At 38.6% G+C, this 19,562-nt stretch overlaps 2 protein-coding genes across 2 annotated transcripts; one reads left to right on the forward strand and one right to left on the reverse strand.

The window, feature by feature from the left end:
• Window positions 1-2,275: 2,275 nt before the first annotated feature.
• Window positions 2,276-10,543, reverse strand: ca7 (carbonic anhydrase VII). The gene is made up of 7 exons (XM_020652854.3): window positions 10,390-10,543; window positions 9,566-9,763; window positions 7,084-7,202; window positions 6,612-6,707; window positions 6,129-6,191; window positions 5,857-6,012; window positions 2,276-3,618 (listed from the first exon to the last, which is right to left on the reverse strand). The coding sequence occupies exons 1-7, from the start codon at window positions 10,424-10,426 to the stop codon at window positions 3,499-3,501; spliced, it is 789 nt and encodes a 262-aa protein (XP_020508510.1). The 5' UTR covers window positions 10,427-10,543; the 3' UTR covers window positions 2,276-3,498.
• Window positions 10,544-11,550: 1,007 nt separating this feature from the next.
• Window positions 11,551-19,115, forward strand: nae1 (nedd8 activating enzyme E1 subunit 1). Its single transcript, XM_020652855.3, has 20 exons — window positions 11,551-11,667; window positions 12,102-12,205; window positions 12,296-12,356; window positions 12,442-12,472; window positions 13,216-13,287; window positions 13,590-13,669; window positions 13,882-13,991; window positions 14,233-14,342; window positions 14,440-14,502; window positions 14,628-14,691; window positions 14,791-14,882; window positions 14,989-15,048; window positions 15,139-15,272; window positions 15,427-15,502; window positions 16,086-16,125; window positions 16,749-16,835; window positions 16,956-17,048; window positions 18,080-18,194; window positions 18,292-18,341; window positions 18,430-19,115. Exons 1-20 carry the CDS (start codon window positions 11,618-11,620, stop codon window positions 18,537-18,539), a joined length of 1,602 nt encoding a protein of 533 aa, XP_020508511.1. The 5' UTR covers window positions 11,551-11,617; the 3' UTR covers window positions 18,540-19,115.
• Window positions 19,116-19,562: the final 447 nt, after the last annotated feature.

Here is a 19,562-nt window from a genome sequence, read left to right on the forward strand (position 1 = left end):
TGATTCTATGTATGTCAGTAGCCGACGTTTTGAATATAATTTGGTTTCACTCGCTCTTGTAAAAAAATTTTTTTACATTCTTTTCAGTTTTGAGCATTTATGTCAGCGTTAATTAAGCTCCTTCAGAGCTACATTCATGTTTTCAAGACTCCCATATATTCTCAGTCTAAGATGAGTGTCACCATATTTTACAAGGTAATATTTTCGTTTCACATCATTTTCCAATAGGCAAATCATTCAGCCATTCTTTGAAAAGTTCATCTTCATTTGTCCCCCCAGGTTTGTATTTCCCAGGTTTCTCAGATGTTGCTTTGTCTGGGAAAAATCAGCACAGCAAGCAAGTAGATATCCTGACACTAAAAATACATGTGACTGACTCTATTTCTGAGGCCTGACTGTAATATCTTATTACATTGGCACATCGATTGTGGCTGAAGATGATTTGTCGGCTCAGGTATTCTCAGTCCCAATAAAAGTCCCTGATGCTATTTTGGAAGGATTATTCAAGAATTTGTGTTAAATATACTTTACACACCGCCACTTTCATTCTTTATTCATTAACCTGCTAACTGAATTTTTTTCCACAGCCATCAGCAGTTACAGGAAAGTGAAACCAGACAGGGTAATGCAACCCTCTTGGTTCAAACACTGGGGTGAGTGGGGCATACAAAGGCAAGGTCAAGTGTCACTGATAGCACAAAAAGATGTATAAATGCGCGGCATCCTTTGATGTGAGCTATGTTTCTGCTGAAGTTAGCCATTATATATGAAATACATCTTTTCTAAATGAAGCCATTTCCAAATGTACAACCCAAGGTTCTCACTGAATGTGATACAAAAGAGAGTAGATAATGCCACCTGCAGGAAGAAACTAAAACTGTATGCATTTTGAAAATGACAGAACGGCATTATAAAAATGGATTTATGCCAGTGAATGTCGAAATGACAGCTCATAGAAGACAATAGCAGAAAAAAAAGATGAAAGAGTTTTTGGACTTCATGTCTTACAACCTATCAAATGTGGTGATCATACTGTGTAGAATAAAATAAGACAATACATTTGATTGTCAGCCTAATCTTACTTTTATTTAATGTATTTTTTTTAAAAATTAGAATAGATGTAACAAACCAATGTTACTGATTTTGTGCAATTGACTGTTCATAAAATAACATGATTGAAATACTATATGTTTAAGGATCACAAGCCAGGTTTTTACATTTATCCCCATCTCGCCATCTGCTGGACAAATATCGAAGCTTCAGGATAAAACCACAGCCTCAATAGGATCTAGATTTTCATTTTGAAATGCATCGATGTTTCATACCGTCATCCATCAAAACATAAAAGTATAACTAGATGGCAAATAATGAAGGTGATCATTTGAATGATTTATATTTTTTAAATATACAAGTAATAATTGTTTAAAAATGTAAAAATGTCATACGCTCCTGATTCGTTTTTCTTTCTGCATCAACACTCTGCTGTCCACACTACAATACATTTTGCCTCAATTTAGAAATACATTTTTGTGTACACGTTTTGTGTCTCATGGGGAACAGGGAGCAGTTTAGACTGTATCTGGTTTAAGAGGATCCTTGTCTGATTGTCATTAACAGAAAGGATATAGGTGCATGTAAGAACATATCTATTCATTGTATATGGTTCCTTCTTTGTTCAATCCGTTCAAGAAATCCAGACAGTAACATGTGTATGAGCCAAAAGACCTTTCTCCACATTTATCGAGTTTACAGCCACAGCAATCAGCATGTATGATTATACTGGCTCATTGATAATGTCAGCTGTAGGCATATAAAACTCATTCAGTGAAAACAGTTGGTAAATAATTGACTGATCACAGTCCATGTTCTTTGCCTCTATCCTTCAGGCTACAACCTGGCTACTAATTATCTCAAAGCCAGTATTACTGCTTCTGATCAGTGAGTGAGAGTTGAAACATTTGCAGTACGACTCCTCCGTTAAAGGAAATTTTAGATATCAGGTTCAAGCTTCAGCGTTAGACACAGATAAATAAGGTTAAAAATACTTCTTAGTGACAAGATAAATGAACAATTTATGCATGCAAATGTCTTCTTGTGCTTTTCTGTCCTGCTCTTTCCCATTAGTTTGGTTTTGAAACGCTGCCAAAAACCCATAAATTACAAGACCATACAGGTCTTCCATGCAGGAATTGGCTGAGAGAGAGCAGAAGCAGCAAAAATATGAACATAAATTTTAGAGAAAAGGACAGGGGAAAAAGGTCAAAGACATACAAAGTTATTTTGAATTTGATTTAATCCAGCAAACCTGATTTTGAATCTATTACAAAAATATTCAAACCACACATAATTACATGTTTTTATGTTGTTTCACATTAACAGCTTTAAACAATCATAAGTGAGGTGCCAGTCATCATGGGTACACTTAAGGGGAACTTCAAAGCTGCCATCCCAGTGAAATCCAAGACCAGAAAAGGACTAGCATTGCATAAGTTGCTACAACTCACCCAAGTGAGACACCAGGAGCTCTGTCAGGAATTTACATACTGTACTGTTTTTTTTTTTCCTTTTGTTTAAAACTGCAGCTTCAGAGGTCATTACATCCTGCATAGTAGAAACCCCAGACCAAGAAACTTGACACTTAAAACAGGATGCATTTCATTTCAGATAGAGAAGACCATGTAAACAATGATTGGTTGAATGAAATATAGAAATCAGTAAACCCTGGCAGGAGCTGAATGAGGTTAGTAAAACCCTGAATGACAAACAACTATTTTTTTTTTTTTTTTGTTAAATCTGGAGGGCATACCAGAAAAAAAAGAATAAATCACACTCAAGTCTATTGAGCTCTTTAAAAAAAGGGACCTGAGACTTTCAGACTTGAGCAGTTAGAGCAAAAGCAGGACTAATCCAATCCCACCTCCAGTTGGTATTGTTGGACTGAAAGAGCTCTATGGCCACAAGCACTGGGAATCCATCAGCAATAGACCGGATCAACTGGGGATCAGTCAGGATCAGTAGGAGGGCTGAAGCTGTGATTCGCAGACGGCAGAGTGCTGTGATGCCAGTCTGCGAACATCAACAGGCTCCACTGCTATACTGACTTACCAGTTGCATACATTAGCCTCTTGCATGAGCTTGTCGCTTGTTGATAGAGCCCCCTTGTTTTCCTGGCAACGCTTGAACAGCTGTGGAGGTACAGCTCCAAGCTTTCAATCTTCAACCGTAATGATAACCATAGTAATGGCAATGATACACTTGCTGAGAATAAATAGTATATCATCCCTTAAATCATCCAAAACTGATTCTTCTCTCTGTCATTGAAGCCTCTGACAGGGAGAAACATGCCACTCAGTGTGCCGGCAGTGTTCAAAGTTACAATCAGATATCTTCAGGACAAGTTACTGAAATCAAATAAAAACTACACTCAATTTGATGCATTCACTGTTGTCTAAAAGAGCTCTTGTTGTTCTCTCCGACTTCAGATCTCTGGAGGTCACATTAATTGGAGGAACGGACTTTCCTGCCTTTGAGAGGCTGGGGAGGCCTGAAGTTGTTTTCCATGCGTATCCTCTGATCCTCTTCCTCTCCACTGAACAGGAGCATTCGAAACTTGCCTAGCTGCAAGAGGGGGAGAGGGACATACAGAATATTACATTCACATTTGTGCTGAGAAGTTCATTTTATTTGAGTTATTTTTGGTTTTGGGCATGCCCACATGGGACACTTAAAGCATGTTAAGGATGAAAAGACCATTCTCATTAATACATCCATCTGTCTTATGGATACATTTATTAGAACAGGAGTAAATAGTGCATTCATCATGGAACACTTTGAGTTTTGATGAGCATTTAAAGAACTAGGATGGTATATGGAGGATTGTCCATGCTCTTTGTAATGAAGGAACTTGTCTTTCAGTGCATTTCTGTGAATCACTGATGTATTGTTAATAGGGCTCTATGGCTAAGACGAACAAGATGCTTCAGGTTTGGCCAAACTATTTTATAGGATCATTGTTGCTGTATTTTTGTTAAGAGCAAACAGCTCCACAACCCACTCTCTTCTTGGACTGTCCTCCTTAGCTCTATGTCTAACCATTATGAGGAAAAGTGAAAAACAAAATAATACCCTGTTATATAAGGACTTTTCCTGCTGGGGTTCCATGCAAGCATTTCTCAATTAAAGCCGTGAACCAATCCAGCAATCCATCCATCAGGATAATCAGCTGGAGGGGATCAAAGGCTTGAAGCCTGGAGTCACAGGTTGTGGGGCCACTTGCCTAGCTGACACTTCACCCCCAACTATGCCAGAAACGTGGGTTTAAAGACAGATCGTGCTCAACTACACTCAAGGGGCCGCCGTCATTATAATGCCTCATTCCTCGTGTACAGTCCTGGAGTTAAAAATGGAGAGCGAGACTAGAAAAGATCAACAAAGTGTAAGAGTATAATCCAGAGGCTGGCAGCAGTCGCCACAGGGCCGGCTCATTGGGGGACCTGGAAGGCATGTGCTGCACACATCCAGTTAGTCAGCTTAACTTGTCAACAAGCTGGTGTTATCAGATGTAAACTTTCTGATTTAATTCAGAGATAAGAGCAATGGACAGAAAACAAGTCAACCCTACACTCGGCATCCCCCATGAATGATGCTCACCCTCGCTCTGGCTTCTAAATATAGCAGCATGCACAGGCCGTGGAGTATATTTATGGACATGCTAATGCACAGAGGTAAACCCCACCAGCACTCGCCCCCACAACTGTTCAAACGTGGCATACTGAGCCAGTGATGCTGAACTGAAGTTTGACAACAGAGCAGACAGTGGATCCTTGGAGTCCAGTGGAGAATAGCCTGAGATTATGCAAGCCGGGAAGCGTGGATGTCACAACTGAATGATCGACAGCAGCATGAATGCCTCACAGGCCAATGCAGCACAGATAAAATATTACAATTTCTGTCTCCGTGTAGAACATTGTTACTTTAGTCAAACAAGTAATTTTACAATTTTATACATAATATACAAGACGTAAACAGCCAGGAGACTGGGTCCTGCATGAAGCAGGTCCCCTCCTGAGGGTTTGGGGGCTGCCGCCACCTCAGCCCCTCTCTCCACCCAAACCTCGCATCACCGGCAGTGGAGCTCTGGTCTTAAAACTCCTATTGCAGCCACTTACCCCAAAACCTTAGCACTACTCAAACACAACAACGTGAACACACAAACACATTCATAGATGAAGATTCACACACATGAAACCACTTCTCAGGTCTCTCTTCTCCCTCTCAAACCACTGAACAAAGCTTACCTTTTCCCCCCTTTTCTTTTCTTGCTTTCTTCTATTCTGTTTTTTCCTTAGTTTTTTTTTTTTTCTTTAGGGATTCTTTTTCTCCTTATATATAGTTTCTGCTTTGTTTTTTAATCCTTTGTTAATTGTCTGCTCAAGTCTGTTCTGGTTTATCTCCCAGTATTTTGCAACTGTAAAGATACTGTACTCCTGTGATGTTTTGTATGCTCTTTTTTGTTTCTTCCAGCACTTGTATTCTTTTTCAGTTTCTCCCAATGTAATGCCTGTTTTGCTTCAAATCATATCAATGTCTTATTTAGTCAAGTGGAATGACGATCCTGTGTCAGATGTTTTATTCACTACTGGCTTGTAGCCAAGAAAGCTTCGTTTTTTTTTTGTACTACTGTGCTACATGACCTGGAGTAATAAGTACTACAGATAAGAGTGCACGTGGTGTGTAATCTCGTTCACTGTAAATGTTCCACCCCAAACTATGGTAATACTTATCAAAGGGAGTAGGTCTAAGAAAAAAGTCTGAAGTCTTAGGACTCTAAGAAAAACATTCGTCAATATCAGACACCTGTTTTTCAGAGACTGTGATTGGCTCCTTCAGGACAATCCATATGACACTCTCGTGCAGTGGGGGTGTGGTCAGTGACCCGGGATAGGTCCAGTAGTGGAGGCTGCTGGGTAAGAGGCACTTTGGGTTGAAACCTTTGAAGTCTGTGACACTCGCCTGAAACAAAAACACAAAGAAAACAGATTTTATATGACTGCAATAACACTGTTAGCAGGACATAAACCACATTAAGATTTCCCTTCATAAGATCCAGTAACAATCATGAAGCTCACCTTGTACTTCACCATGTAGAGAGCGTCTGTTATCGTGTGGAGCCATCTGTGGTCATCCCCTGTCTAATGTAACGGACAAAATAGACGTAAGTGTTTTATATGCATTCTCTTGAAAAGTCCCAAATCCAGTTATTTACACATTTGAAATAACATACAATATTTATTACAACTCTAAATTCTTTAAGTTCACATACACAGCTTACAGCACCACAACACTGGTGAGGGGAGGAAAACAAAACTGATAATTCAGTTTGAGTATAATTTCATGCAGAAATGCCCGTTTGTACACAAAATGATGTCAATGCTGAAAAGAATTCACGTGAAATAAGAAAGTATGGGTGCAGAAAGGCATCATTCCGACTTTGACTCTGTCCGAGTTATTATGAGTTAATGCAGACCTGAAATAAAAAAGTGTTAATTATTACACAACGACAGAAATTAGAGGAAAGGGGGGGGGGGGATATGATAAATAAAACATCTTACCTCTAAAAAGATTCCAAGGACAGCTAGGCCATCAGAAGCAGTTGCCGCCTCCCCAAACGACCTGTACTTGATGGCATCCCAGTGTACTAAATGAAGCTAGAGGGAGAAATATGAGGAGAGAGAGACAGAAAGAAACATTTTAGGAAGAAATGTGTGGGAGTTGTGCTCAGGTCTTCCTGATCATGCTCTAACAATATATACATTTTTTTGTGTATTTCGGCTTCTGCTTACAGCAATATAATGCTGATATAATAATAATAATAATAATAATACAAATGTTAGCAAAAATATTTCTTTAATTTGACAATGTACATTATAAATTAGTTTCGCTTTACCACAAAAAAAACCCACAAAACTTTTTTCCAAGTATATTCCATATCAAATGATGTAACCAAATCTAAACAAATGAGTTCATCTCTATTTAGGAAACAAAACAGTGACACACTGTTTTATTCAAATCTCAGACACTGACCTCAGATGCATAGCTATTTCCTGCAACAGTGTGCTCAGAGCCATGGCAGCCTTTTCCACCCCAGTGGAAGTGGAATTGTTTTAGTCTGTAAGGGTTGTCAAGAGGGCCTCCCTGGATCACTGTAGAAGAAGAAAAAAATAAAAAGATCTGACATTCACACCCCCACACTCCCACTACTAGTCTGTGGGAGTTAGACAGACTGCTTACCAACAAAATGCTGCACAGAGCCTCCACCACACAATGAGTCAACCTGGTAACACCCAGGAGATTACATTTCTCAACCAAAGCGGAGACATGAGCACTAAAACAGTCAGACGGTCGGATTTACCATCAAATCTATCATTAGAGTCTGTGGAATGGGCTTTTGTTTTAGACACAAATAAGCACTCCTATGCTAAATAAAGTGCCAGGCAAGCTACTTTTAGGCAGGTTTAACATTTTCATTTGAGTCCCATCAGCCTACAAGGATTAACAGAAACGTTAATTTACATTATATTTACTGGACCTTCAGCCCATGATCAGGACAGTGCACATAATCCTTTTTGGCCTGCTGGCTATGGACACCAGCCTGGGCTGATTGTAATTCATTGTGATGCTGCTGACATCCTTCTGACAAACAGACCACTCCAGTAAAGGTCAGATCAGCGAGGCATGTATGGCACAAAGAGGAAAACACTTATCTTGTCCATCTTACAATACGGATGTAGGGCAGCAACAAGAACAACGTGATCACGTAAAAAACAAAAACACTTATAATATACATATGCATATAATCTTCCAGGACTATTTACTATCACTGCTGTGCTTTGAACACGGCCTATTCAAACTGGTCGGGGTAGTGAAAAATAATGATAACACTGTAAATCACGACCTCTGTGGTACTGACAATAATTAAAGCCTAGGGAAAATTTTGAAATATGACTTGTGAATTCTTGTAATGTTAGTAACATTCAGAGCTCACTCTTCGTTGTCTCATAGAGAGGCAAAGATCTTCTTTTCAAGTAGAAAAATTTCAGAATTAAATATGTATGGTAGTCAGCTGTGAGAGACAAGACAGTTTATGTCCTTGCTTTGTCTGTCAAAGCACTTTGTAAACATTTGTTTTTGAAGGTGCTATATAATAAATATATTCTTATTAGTATTAATAATAATAAATGTATTAATTCCATTTTAATTGTGATGTGATGCACACATTTTATCCATTTTTATAAACTACAACTAAGTGTTTAAAAAAAGAAACATTTGGATTAGTCAAACACCAAAATGGCCTTCCTCTGGAAAATACTTTCAAAGGAAGTGAAACTCTCAACAAGTCTGGCCATGTTTGGGGGCTGCAGCTCTAAAAAGGTGAAGAACTAGCCTGCAGGCCTTACTTCAGGTTTCAGAGACTGTTAAACTTGAGTTTGATTTTACTATTTTTGGGATTGAGGTCATAATCGGAATCAGATTTATTTCTCCAAGTACGGTCACAAATTCATGTTAATAATGTAAATGATGCATTTTCCCAGTCTACTACAAATTAGTTTTTTGAAAAAAAAAAATGCCTTTTTGAAATTTTCTTTAAAAAAAAAACTTTCTTTTAAAATGGACAAAAACTAAATCTGTATTTAATTGCACAATTGACAATCACCATTTAATACCCCTAAGCTGTAAAAAAAAACAAAAAAAAAAACAACAACATTGGGTCCCCTGTAAGTCCAAAGAAAGGTATTATGTATTATAATATTAGAAATTGTTATCATTTTGACTTTCTTGAATAGTGGTATAAGGTACTGTGTCACATGTCAATATATGCATGTGTACACCCATACAAAGCCACACATGGCAAACTGACAACTGCAGATTTAGTGGATTTGTGCACCTCCCTTGAACTACAAAGTGCTGAGGAAGTGCATTAGCATTGTCATAAAGATCTCCTCTCGTTAATTGCTTTTAGTCAGCTTATCATGCATGGTAATCATGTGGCGGTTATACCGGATCCACCCAATGATAAGAGCAAATCTGTTGAAAATAACAATTTAGATCATCTTAGGTTATTATATTTGTCCAGCAGACAGATACTCATTACGTTAACTACTGGCTGCATTTCCCTGCAGCATAAACAGAGGTAACCTTTGATTATGGTCAGTCATTCAGTTGGTTTGCACTTTCTAAAAATCAAGCGTATCCCACTTTTCCAGTATGTGTTTACTGAAAATAACCTGACATATTTTCACTCAATGTGGCCAATGAAGAGATATCAGAGCTAAAATTATACCTGAACTGTGACCTCAGTAAATAATAGCAGGACAGAAAATAATCTTTAAATATACACATAGGTCATGTCCTATCATAGCTCATAATCCCAGTCAAAACAATGCTTTCCATTTGAATTTCTGATTACTTTCTTTCACTTTACCAACACCTAAGGGTGACCTCTGCATGCAGAAACATTTCTAACCTATACTGTTTAGTTTTGTTTTTAGTCATATGCCCTTCTCACCTGAACGGTCATCGGTGTCATCGAACTCTACGACAACAGAGTGTCCATTGTTGTAGATGTTGAGGGACGTACAGTGGTCATAGTTTAGGACGATTGGGCCCAGGCTGGAGTCATGAGAAGCCTGAAGAGGGACAATGTCAATGGGAGACTGACGGCTCCCCTGGGCCACGGGGAAGTTCTTGTGCCATATGGAAGGACCTGGCCATACAAGAAGAACATGACACAAACACAACATAAAAAAAGATTTCAATACAATGAGTGCTAAATGCATGCCTTCAGCACTATTATATGGAGTGACTTTCAACTGCACCTCAAACAGAATATAAAAAAAAAAAAGTGTGATTGAAGTGTGAAACTGTATCACCTTAAAAAGGTGGCTTCTTAAGGCAAGAAAATATTTCTTTTTGAAATGAACACAGCCAAATAAGTCAGTGCTACAGTAAATTGGTGTATGAGCCAATCAAAACAAGTAGACTACCCGTAACATGTTAGGAACTCAAGAATCATAAATCTTTCCGTGAAGTCAGATGGGCGTATATTTCATAATAGCCAGGACACTCATGCAATGAAATGTTCCTCGCTTAGATGGTCAATCGAGTGAAAAGTCATCTTAACGTTAACAGCAGTCATCCCTTTAAGTGTGGGGCTAATCTCGCATTAACAGCGTGACTCCTCCACGTTCCTCCTCCGGGATCAAACACGCAATGCCCACAGCAGAAACAAATAACAGCACACACTTATAACGGTACAGAGGGTTAATTGTCTCCACTAGAGATTGGGAAAGCGGTATGCCTCTGTCTATGGATGATGCTGTGAGATCTTACCGTCCTCTTTTCCATATCCCCAGTGTTTCCCTGTCATCGTTCCTGTCACTGACTTTAAGCTTTCGGTGTTTGAATGCAGCTCTCCGGTGCGCACGTGGAGGACGGACGCGGGGACATCAGCCGGTTCAGCTATTGATGAAGTTTATGTAGTGGCCAAAGGGGAAGGGCAATCCTCCGGTTCTTGACACGCCCCCCCCCCCCCTCCCCTCCCCCCCACCTGCACGCACACGCACACGCACACAATCCACCTGTCTGAGGTTTTAAAGATTATCTTGTCTCGGGGTTGTTACAGCAGCAGCTCGGTGACGGATTGAAGAATTGTAATAAGATGTAGGCCTACTGCAGTTTTTTCCACGTTACGCAGCCTATTGCTTTTCTCTGCACTGTAATGTTGTAAGTGATATAAAGAGCATTCACTGGAAATAAAAATAAATAAAAAAAACCCACTATTTCTGATCATGGATTTTTTAAAGAAGTATCTAGGCTACTATTAGTTTTAGATGTCAATGCACGGACGAATACATGTGTAGATATATATATGCCTTTAAGCAAATAGGGTACCCATCTGTGCAGACTTTTATAATCCACTACTTGAAGTCTGCAACGAAGCATCGCTATTCTAAATTGCTTTTGGGCTGTTTAAAACCTTTAATTTTTAACCTTTCATCTTACAGTTTATATCACATATCATATGTCATGCATGTTTTGCAGTTTTAGTCTTAATATATAGACCTACTGTATTGCTTGTTTTCAGTAGGCCTATTTGTTGCTTTAATCTCATAGTCTTGACGTAAATTAATTTACCATGTCATATGCATTGTTTTTTTTTAGTTCTATTCAGTCAAGTCGGGTTTCAAGATCATGAAACAGCCTGGATAATTTACTGAGGAAATAAGTGATTAAATGGCTTAATTGTTGCGGCACAGCCCCGCAGTGTTGTTGTGCTAATGATGAACGATTGCATGTATCACTAAATAAAAATAGTCTTTCAAATTCATATTTCCTAAACGTGTTCAAATTATATTTGGACAAATTATATTTGAACAACACGCAATGCCACTTGTTTACGTTCCTACAAATGGATATCAGACTTGCCTGTAAAGACGATCAGAGCGAGAATTTGTGGCGAAAGTGCGAAGTGGAAAGTGAGCGCGGAGTCTCTCAGTGTCGAATCTGACGACGAGGAAGTGAAAACACATCGTCGGACGTCATTCATTGGAAAGCCACCATGGCAGCCACTAAAGCCTCAAAAGAACAGAAATATGACAGACAACTCAGGTAAACTTAAATTCACGGTGGTTTCACGAGTGACGTTTTATTCATTTAGCGTACGTTTCTACGTATTTAAACCCAGAAGGCATTGTAGAAACACGGCAGAGGCAGGAGTGTTAAGATTAGCTGGCGTTATATGTAAAAAAAAGAGCATCGGCGTTAGCATTAGCTATTTGTTAAAAGTGATTCTCTCTTTTTCTGTATGGTGTGAGCTTTCCCATTGAATAAAAAGCTCACCAAATGACTGTCACAATTATGCAATATATTCTGACTGCTTTTAATGGTTAAACTGGCGTAATAAATCATGACAATGTCAGTGTTTTGCAGCTGTCTCACCTTTACCTTGCTAAGTCATGTTTGGTGTTTGTTGTAGGAGGGATAGTGGACACATTGTGCAACTAGATGGCAGCATACGTTCATTCAGTGTTGTGCTCTTTCAGACTGTGGGGAGATCATGGTCAGGAAGCCCTGGAGAATGCACATGTGTGTCTCATCAACGCCACAGCGACTGGGACAGAGATCCTGAAGAACTTAGTGCTGCCAGGTAAACAGGTGTGTTGGTGCTGTCGCTTCTGCTGAGGGAGGCATATTTTCTCAGACTAAATTCATCCTTTTTTTTTTTTTTTTTTATCAGGTATTGGAGCATTCACAATAGTTGATGGACACACAGTTTCTGGGGAAGATGTCGGAAACAAGTGAGAACATTTTTTTTTTTTTTATTTAATAATTTGTCCATGAAACTTTTGTGTGTTCACGAAGGCGTCTTTGTTCTCCTTGCAGCTTTTTCCTCAGCAACAACAGCATCGGAAAGGTATGGCTCACTGAAATTGATGCATGTGTTTGTTTTTTTGGGGGGGGTAAAACCAAACACTGTGTCTGGATGTGCACTCATAAATATAGAATAGAATAGAATTAATTTATTGATCCTAAACTGGGAAATTGTGGCGTTACAGCAGCAGGTTATCCAAACACACAATATGAGTAAAAAAAACACAATGTTAGCAAATCTAAACACAATATAATATTAACTACAAAGTGAATAAGTACTAAAAGATATCAAAAATAAGAATGTGAATATATACAACCAGGATTTCACTAAGCATTACTAGTCTTAAATAGGAAGATTAAATATGGAAGATTGAATGTAAATGTGTAAAAACAGAGTCGTAAATGGACAGTATTGACATAAGATAAAGTGCATGAGTGCAGACATATTATAAGCAGAAACTATACAATATAACGGCGAGTAGACGGCCAAATGAAGTGAACATGAGTGCAGGGATAATTTGTAAATGTGCAGAACAGATTACAGTATGGAGAGACAGATATTATCACGATGACAGTTCTCTGCTCGCATGAGGTGAGCTGTTGTACAGAGTCAATCAGAAATGCACATCCAGACACAGTGTTTGGTTTTACCCAACATGCTCCTTGCATCTACATGTCTCTTCCTTTGACATTCACAGTTGTTGTACATGATCATATTAGCAGGAAAAAAAAAAAAAGTTTGAGTGCACATTTTGTATGAGCCTTGATCCTAATTCTGTGTTGCAGAACAGAGCACAGGCTGCCACTGAGCTTCTACAGGAACTTAACAGTGACGTCTCTGGAAACTTTTTCGAGGAGGTCTGTATAATTCAAGTTATAACTTGGTGCAGCAGATCTTTTCACAGCAGAAATAATGTTAAACTCAAACCTTTTTTATTTCCATCACATGGACACAGTTTGAAAACGCTTAGCAAACTTAAATAGAGCAAGCCCTGGACTTTTGCAGATTCAGTACATCTATAAGTGGGGTCAAATTTCAGCACATAACAGCCTATTATGAATACAACATACTGTATGCTTTGTGGACATGTACATTTATTGACTAGTATTATGACCTTATAGTGACAGATCCCCTTTTGTGTCTTTTGTTACGACTGCAGTGTCCAGACAAGCTCCTGGACAACGATCCAGAGTTTTTCCAAAGGTTTACTTTGGTCATCGGTGTCCAGTTGCCAGAAAGGTTTGAAATATATTCCATCTCTTCTCTCACATTTATTCTGATGGATTAAACATGTAGTTTGTTCAGTCATTGGTAATAATTATGAAAAGAGTATACTCTTTTAAATTTCATGTAATTGATTCACATCTTCCGTTGCAGTTTGGAACTGTCTCATTTATTATTGTTTTGTTTTCTTTCCAAATAACTTGGAAATTTGTCTTAAAATTCACCAGCACATGTTTGAGGCTAGGCTCAGTTCTGTGGAGTGCCTCTGTACCCTTCCTTGTCTGTAAGACATACGGCCTGATCGGCTACATGAGGCTTGTGGTGCAGGAGCATACAGGTTAGTTCCCCCTACATTGCCCTTTGCCCTTTGATTCCACTTGAATTCTTTTGTAACACTCAAACAAATAACTTAAATCTTAACATTTTAGTTGGTATCATACATGCTTGTGTAATGCTGTTTACGTGGGAACATGAACTCCAGAAATACTAACTACACTCCAGTGATGAATAATAAGTTGTAAAGTTGTTTGAATAACTTACCTGACAGTATTTTGACATTTGAACGCCTCCTTCTTCAGTGATTGAATCTCACCCGGACAATGCCTTGGAGGACCTGAGGTTAGACCAGCCTTTTGCAGAATTGAAGAACCACATTAAGACCTATGACCTTGACAGCATGGACAAGAAGGTGGGCACTTAGGTGTCAGCACTCTTGCACAATTCTTTGTTTCAACTAGGCTAGCTTTGCACAACTGATAGTTCCCTTTTTGATTCTTTATCTGTAGGATCACAGTCACACACCGTGGGTTATTGTTGTTGCCAAATACCTGGAGAAGTGGCTCAGTGAGGTAGGGTACATTTTTTATGTCTCTCTATTGTCAAGATTTTCACCACATACTATCAGTAATATTTATCCTTCAGTGCTTTATAGTGTTGCTAACAATAAAATCTTAATCTATTTTTGTCTTTTTAGCACAACTGTCAGCCACCGAAAAATTACAAAGAGAAAGAGGCCTTCAGACAGCTTATCCGGGAAGGTATCTGTGGACCTTTCGGTTGCATTAGCCCATGAATTCAGTTCCTTGACCTTATAACTCAAACTAAGATCTGCTTGATTCTTTCCTTTGTTCCTTCAGGAATCCTAAAGAAGGAGAACGGTGTGCCAGAGGATGAAGAAAACTTTGAGGAAGCTATTAAGAATGTCAATACAGCTTTAAATGCAACTAAGGTGCCAGATCTCAGAAACCAAAAGTTTTTCTTCCATTTTTCTTCTTCAGTCTCAGTCTCAGTTAAGTTTCCGGGCCCTGCTCATGCTGCATTCCCTTTTCCTGCAGGTCCCTACTGCTGTTGAAGACCTCTTCAATAGTGAGCAGTGTAACAACATCACAGCACCGGTTAGACTTCTTTTCTTATGATTGTACTATTTTTTTAAAATACACAGGCAGTTTAATGAAAGTTGAGTATTTATTGTGCCTGATTACCAGACTCTGCCTTTCTGGGTGATGCTGCGGGCTGTCAAAGAGTTTGTTCTCAATGAAGGTCATGGAAGTCTACCTGTTCGAGGGACCATCCCAGATATGATCGCAGACTCTAAGAAGTTCATCAGCCTTCAAAATGTGTAAGTGTTAAATGTATGGCTACAAAAACGTGGGCTACAGAAAAGTATTCAGAAACCGATCAAATAGATCTAACTCTTTTTAAATCTGTGTATGATTTTAAAAATTGTGGGTTTGTGGGTGTGATGTGATGTTCATTTTTGTGTTCTACTTCAGTTACAGGGAAAAGGCCATGCAGGATGCAGCAGCTGTTTTTAAACATGTAGAAAGTCTATTGCAGTCTGTTGGAAAGGTAAGTTATGAAGTTTAAGCCTAAGAGCATTGAGTCCAAATAAAGTACATTGTAAGTTTAATTACTCCGCATGATTTCTAGTTTTTTCCAGCTTAATTAATGGATAGGTCAAATGATAAAAACAATGGGATTTCTGCATTTTTTTTTAAATGAGGGAAATGTCTAGAATTGAAGAGACGAGGGAAACTAGATTTCATGTATCACAGCGGGCACTTGAGAATCAATGTGACAATATTCTGGCTGTCGCAACTATTGAAGGGTCACAACAAGTTACCCTGTTTTTTGTTTTTGCTGCTCACAATATACTAACACTGAGCTAAAACAAGTACAACAGAGTTAATAAGAGGGAGCAAAAATACATCATGCATGAACTGTGTACTGTACAAAGTGTGTATATTTAAGACAGCTATGAAACACAACTTGCTTGAGTTAATGTGAAATGTATTTTATGAATCAAAATTCTATTTTATGCTCTCAGTCAAGATATTGTTTTCTATTTATGGGTGAAAACTGTTTTTTAAAATGCAAATTAACTAATCAATTCATCACCGCTTAAAACACTTCATCTTTTACTTTCCACAAGCCACCAGAGAGCATCTCTGAGAAGGACATCAAACTATTCTGTAAGTAACCCCCCCCACACACACACACACACACACACACACCATTTCTTATATTCAAACAGATACAAACTGATTAATTCAAAATGTGTACATAGCACATACTGTACTGTACTGTACATAGTGTTTTTTTAGGTTTATCGATGAGGTTTCATTTAGTCACATATGTATAAGTGCATTTTAAAATAAGCTGTGAACATTTGCTTCAAGTGTATCTGCTGTAAAGAGGCAGCCTTGACTTACACGGCTCATCATAATGTGATCTGATTATCATTGATAATAACACAAACAGAGGCTGTTTCTACACACATTTATGTACAAGCACACTTCTAATGAGTGAATCCAGGCCAACTGCATGATAAATTGATCAGTTAAAATATGTGACTTACTTAAAACACTTGAAAGCACCCTGTCTATCGTGTGTTGCCATCATGGCGCCTTTTCTGACATAAAAAGTGTTATATTATTCTGAGAATGGCAGCTGTTTACATTTGTAATGCTTTCACTTTGTATGCCATCTGGACTCTACCCAGAATGAAAACAAGTGTAGCATATTCTGCTCTGTGGGTGACTTTTGCTGCACTTTCCATAAGTGAATTCCTAACTGTGTTTGTGTTGGTCTCTAGGTAAGAACTCATCCTTTCTGAGAGTGGTGCGCTGCAGATCGCTGGCTGAAGAATACAGTGTGGATTCAGTCAATAAAGATGAAATCAGTAAGTTGGAGATTAATTTTATTTCTGATGCATCGTTGAGTCCTGTTCATTGCACCTTCTGAACCATTCTCTCTAAACTATGTTTATTTGCACCTATTAATGATAGCATTGTTTCCTCAGCCTCATGCATGGACAATCCGGATAGCGAGATGGTCTTCTACCTCATGCTTCGGGCCGTTGATCGTTTCTACCAGCAGCATTCACGCTACCCAGGTGTGCTAAGGTTTCTAAGTGTTAAATGAAAATGTGATTTAAAGGGGTGAGGGTATTTGCTCAATGACAAACTTACCATCATTTGTCATTTTGTGTCTATCCATATTAGCTGCTAACAGTTTAAAATCGTATACATCCTGCACTCTAAGAGCATATAAGATGAATGTTTAGGAATATTATAAAAACGTTCTGTAGACTGATTGATAGGGATGTAACCGTTCACTCAACTCACGATACAATTCACAATACGATTCTATCACGATTCATTTTACAATATGAGACTGTAGACAAATTATGACTGCAAAACCCACTTGTCAGTGTGGTTTGGCCTTTTAATGTTTATTTTCTCTCAACAAGGGGAAGTGATTGGAGCTTCTCATTGTGGTGTCGATTAAATGCTGCATCATGATGTCAAGTCAAAGTCAACTTTATTGTCAATTTCAAAATATGCCAGACATACATGTCTGTACATGTTTGTAGTTCTCTGTCTTCTTGCAATATTCTCACACAGTTTTTGTCTCGTCTGTCATCTTCTCACCTCTTTCATTTTCTGTCTTGGGGGAAGCCAAAATGCTTCCACACCTCCGATTTAAAAGACGGTGGAGCGTCCTCAATTTCCAAATCTTGCTTTGCAGCTGCCAACCGCCTCTGCTCTGCAGCTGCTGACGCTCACCATATTACTGCAATTCATTTTTCAGAGTACTGATGTGAACCTTGACACCTTTGAATCGATTTATCACGATTTTCTGATTACTCTTTACATCCCTGCTGATTGATGTGGATCATATGTATTGAGCTTTTTCCACTTGTAAAAACCATTGTTACCATCATTTAAAGGGAAGTGGGGAGAACTGGCAATGATACTGAAAGGGGCTAGCTGGTGTAACAAAAGAACGATAACATTATAGTCTGTTTACTTTGCATAATCATCTGGACTCTTTCTTATGTTGCCAGAATGCAGAAATACAGTGATTGAATTGAACCAATGTCTTAATTTTTCCATTTTCTAACCACATGTCCTGTCTCACCAGGAGTTTATAACTACCAGGTGGAGGAGGACATCAGCAAGCTGAAGCTGTGTGTGAACAGCTTACTGCAGGAATACAGCCTCAACGTCAACATCAAAGATGATTACGTCCATGAGTTGTGAGTGCTGTTCACTGCTGGAGTTACTGATTGTGGTGGTTGTTAAAGAATGTCAAAAATCATTGACTAACCTCTTCACCCTTTCTATGTCCTGCAGCTGTCGATACGGAGCAGCAGAGCCTCACACAGTTGCTGCATTTTTGGGAGGTAATATTTGAGCACATCTAGGAATAGATTTGAAAACACAACATTTCCCAAAGCACATATTCCTAATGAATCCTCATCTCTTCTTTAGGATCGGCTGCTCAAGAGGCCATCAAGATTATCAGCCACCAGTTTGTGCCATTCAGCAACACTTTCATTTATAATGCCATGTCACAGACGTCAGCCACCTTACAGTTGTGAATACACTTCTTTTTCCTCAGTTTGGTTACAGAAGCATTCGAGGAAATAGAGAAAGATCAAAAAAAGGCTTATACACACTTTCCTTAATAAACCATAACTGTAAACTGCACATCAGTCTTTTGTAAGAGGAAAGAAAGGTAACATTTGTGTCCCGTTGTTATTGAATATTGTGTGCACTTAAATGTAAAAAAAAAATGCTTCTCAAGCAGAAAATCAAGTAGAAACATTTTGGATTAAACCATCTATACAAACATGGACAGCCTTGTTTTCTTCTCCTAAATTCCTGTAAGGGAAGAGATCAGGATGATGCCATTTCTTTAACTTTTTGATTTTTGTAGCTGACATCATTTAACAAATCTATACATGGAAATAGCAGCTTTAAAACCTTCATGTTGTGATTTCATCAAGGAAACTCCACATATGAGTGATATCTTACATTGCTGCAGAGCTCCATCCAAACTCTTTTTGTATTTTCTTTGGAACATAGTCATAGAGTCTGCATTCGAATGAAAATAAACATTTTGTGTGTTGTGTTGAACTTTTCATGTATTGCTATTAAAAATTTGAAATATACAACCTTTAATATTAATTTCTCTGTTGCGTAGAGCTTCAGCCAATAATAGATGAGTTGTCAAGTAGATAAACCCTCAGCAGTAGGATTAAAACAGTCTGGTAAACACTTTTAGTTAAGCGACTATGACTTGTTCTGATGGGTTTAAAAGTTGAAACAAGCATTTAACAGTTGTTAAGCCTGAATAAATATTAGACCACAAGCATGTGATCTCATAGAGAGGCCTGTAATGGGACTCTTCCCCCCCCCCCCCCCGCCCCCTTCCAGGTTCACTTGCAGCCACACAGGCTAATATAAGTATTGATGGATGGGGATTGCATTATTTATTCCAACACAAGAGGGCGATGTTTCCTCTTTTACTTTTCACAGGTCCGAGTTCCAATTAATTTCACATACCTGTCTGTTTATTAATTCCTGAAAAAGCTGAACATTGGACATGAGCTGGATGTGAT

This window comes from Labrus bergylta, chromosome 3 (genome assembly GCF_963930695.1).
Source record: "Labrus bergylta chromosome 3, fLabBer1.1, whole genome shotgun sequence".
NCBI classification, from domain to species: domain Eukaryota; kingdom Metazoa; phylum Chordata; class Actinopteri; order Labriformes; family Labridae; genus Labrus; species Labrus bergylta.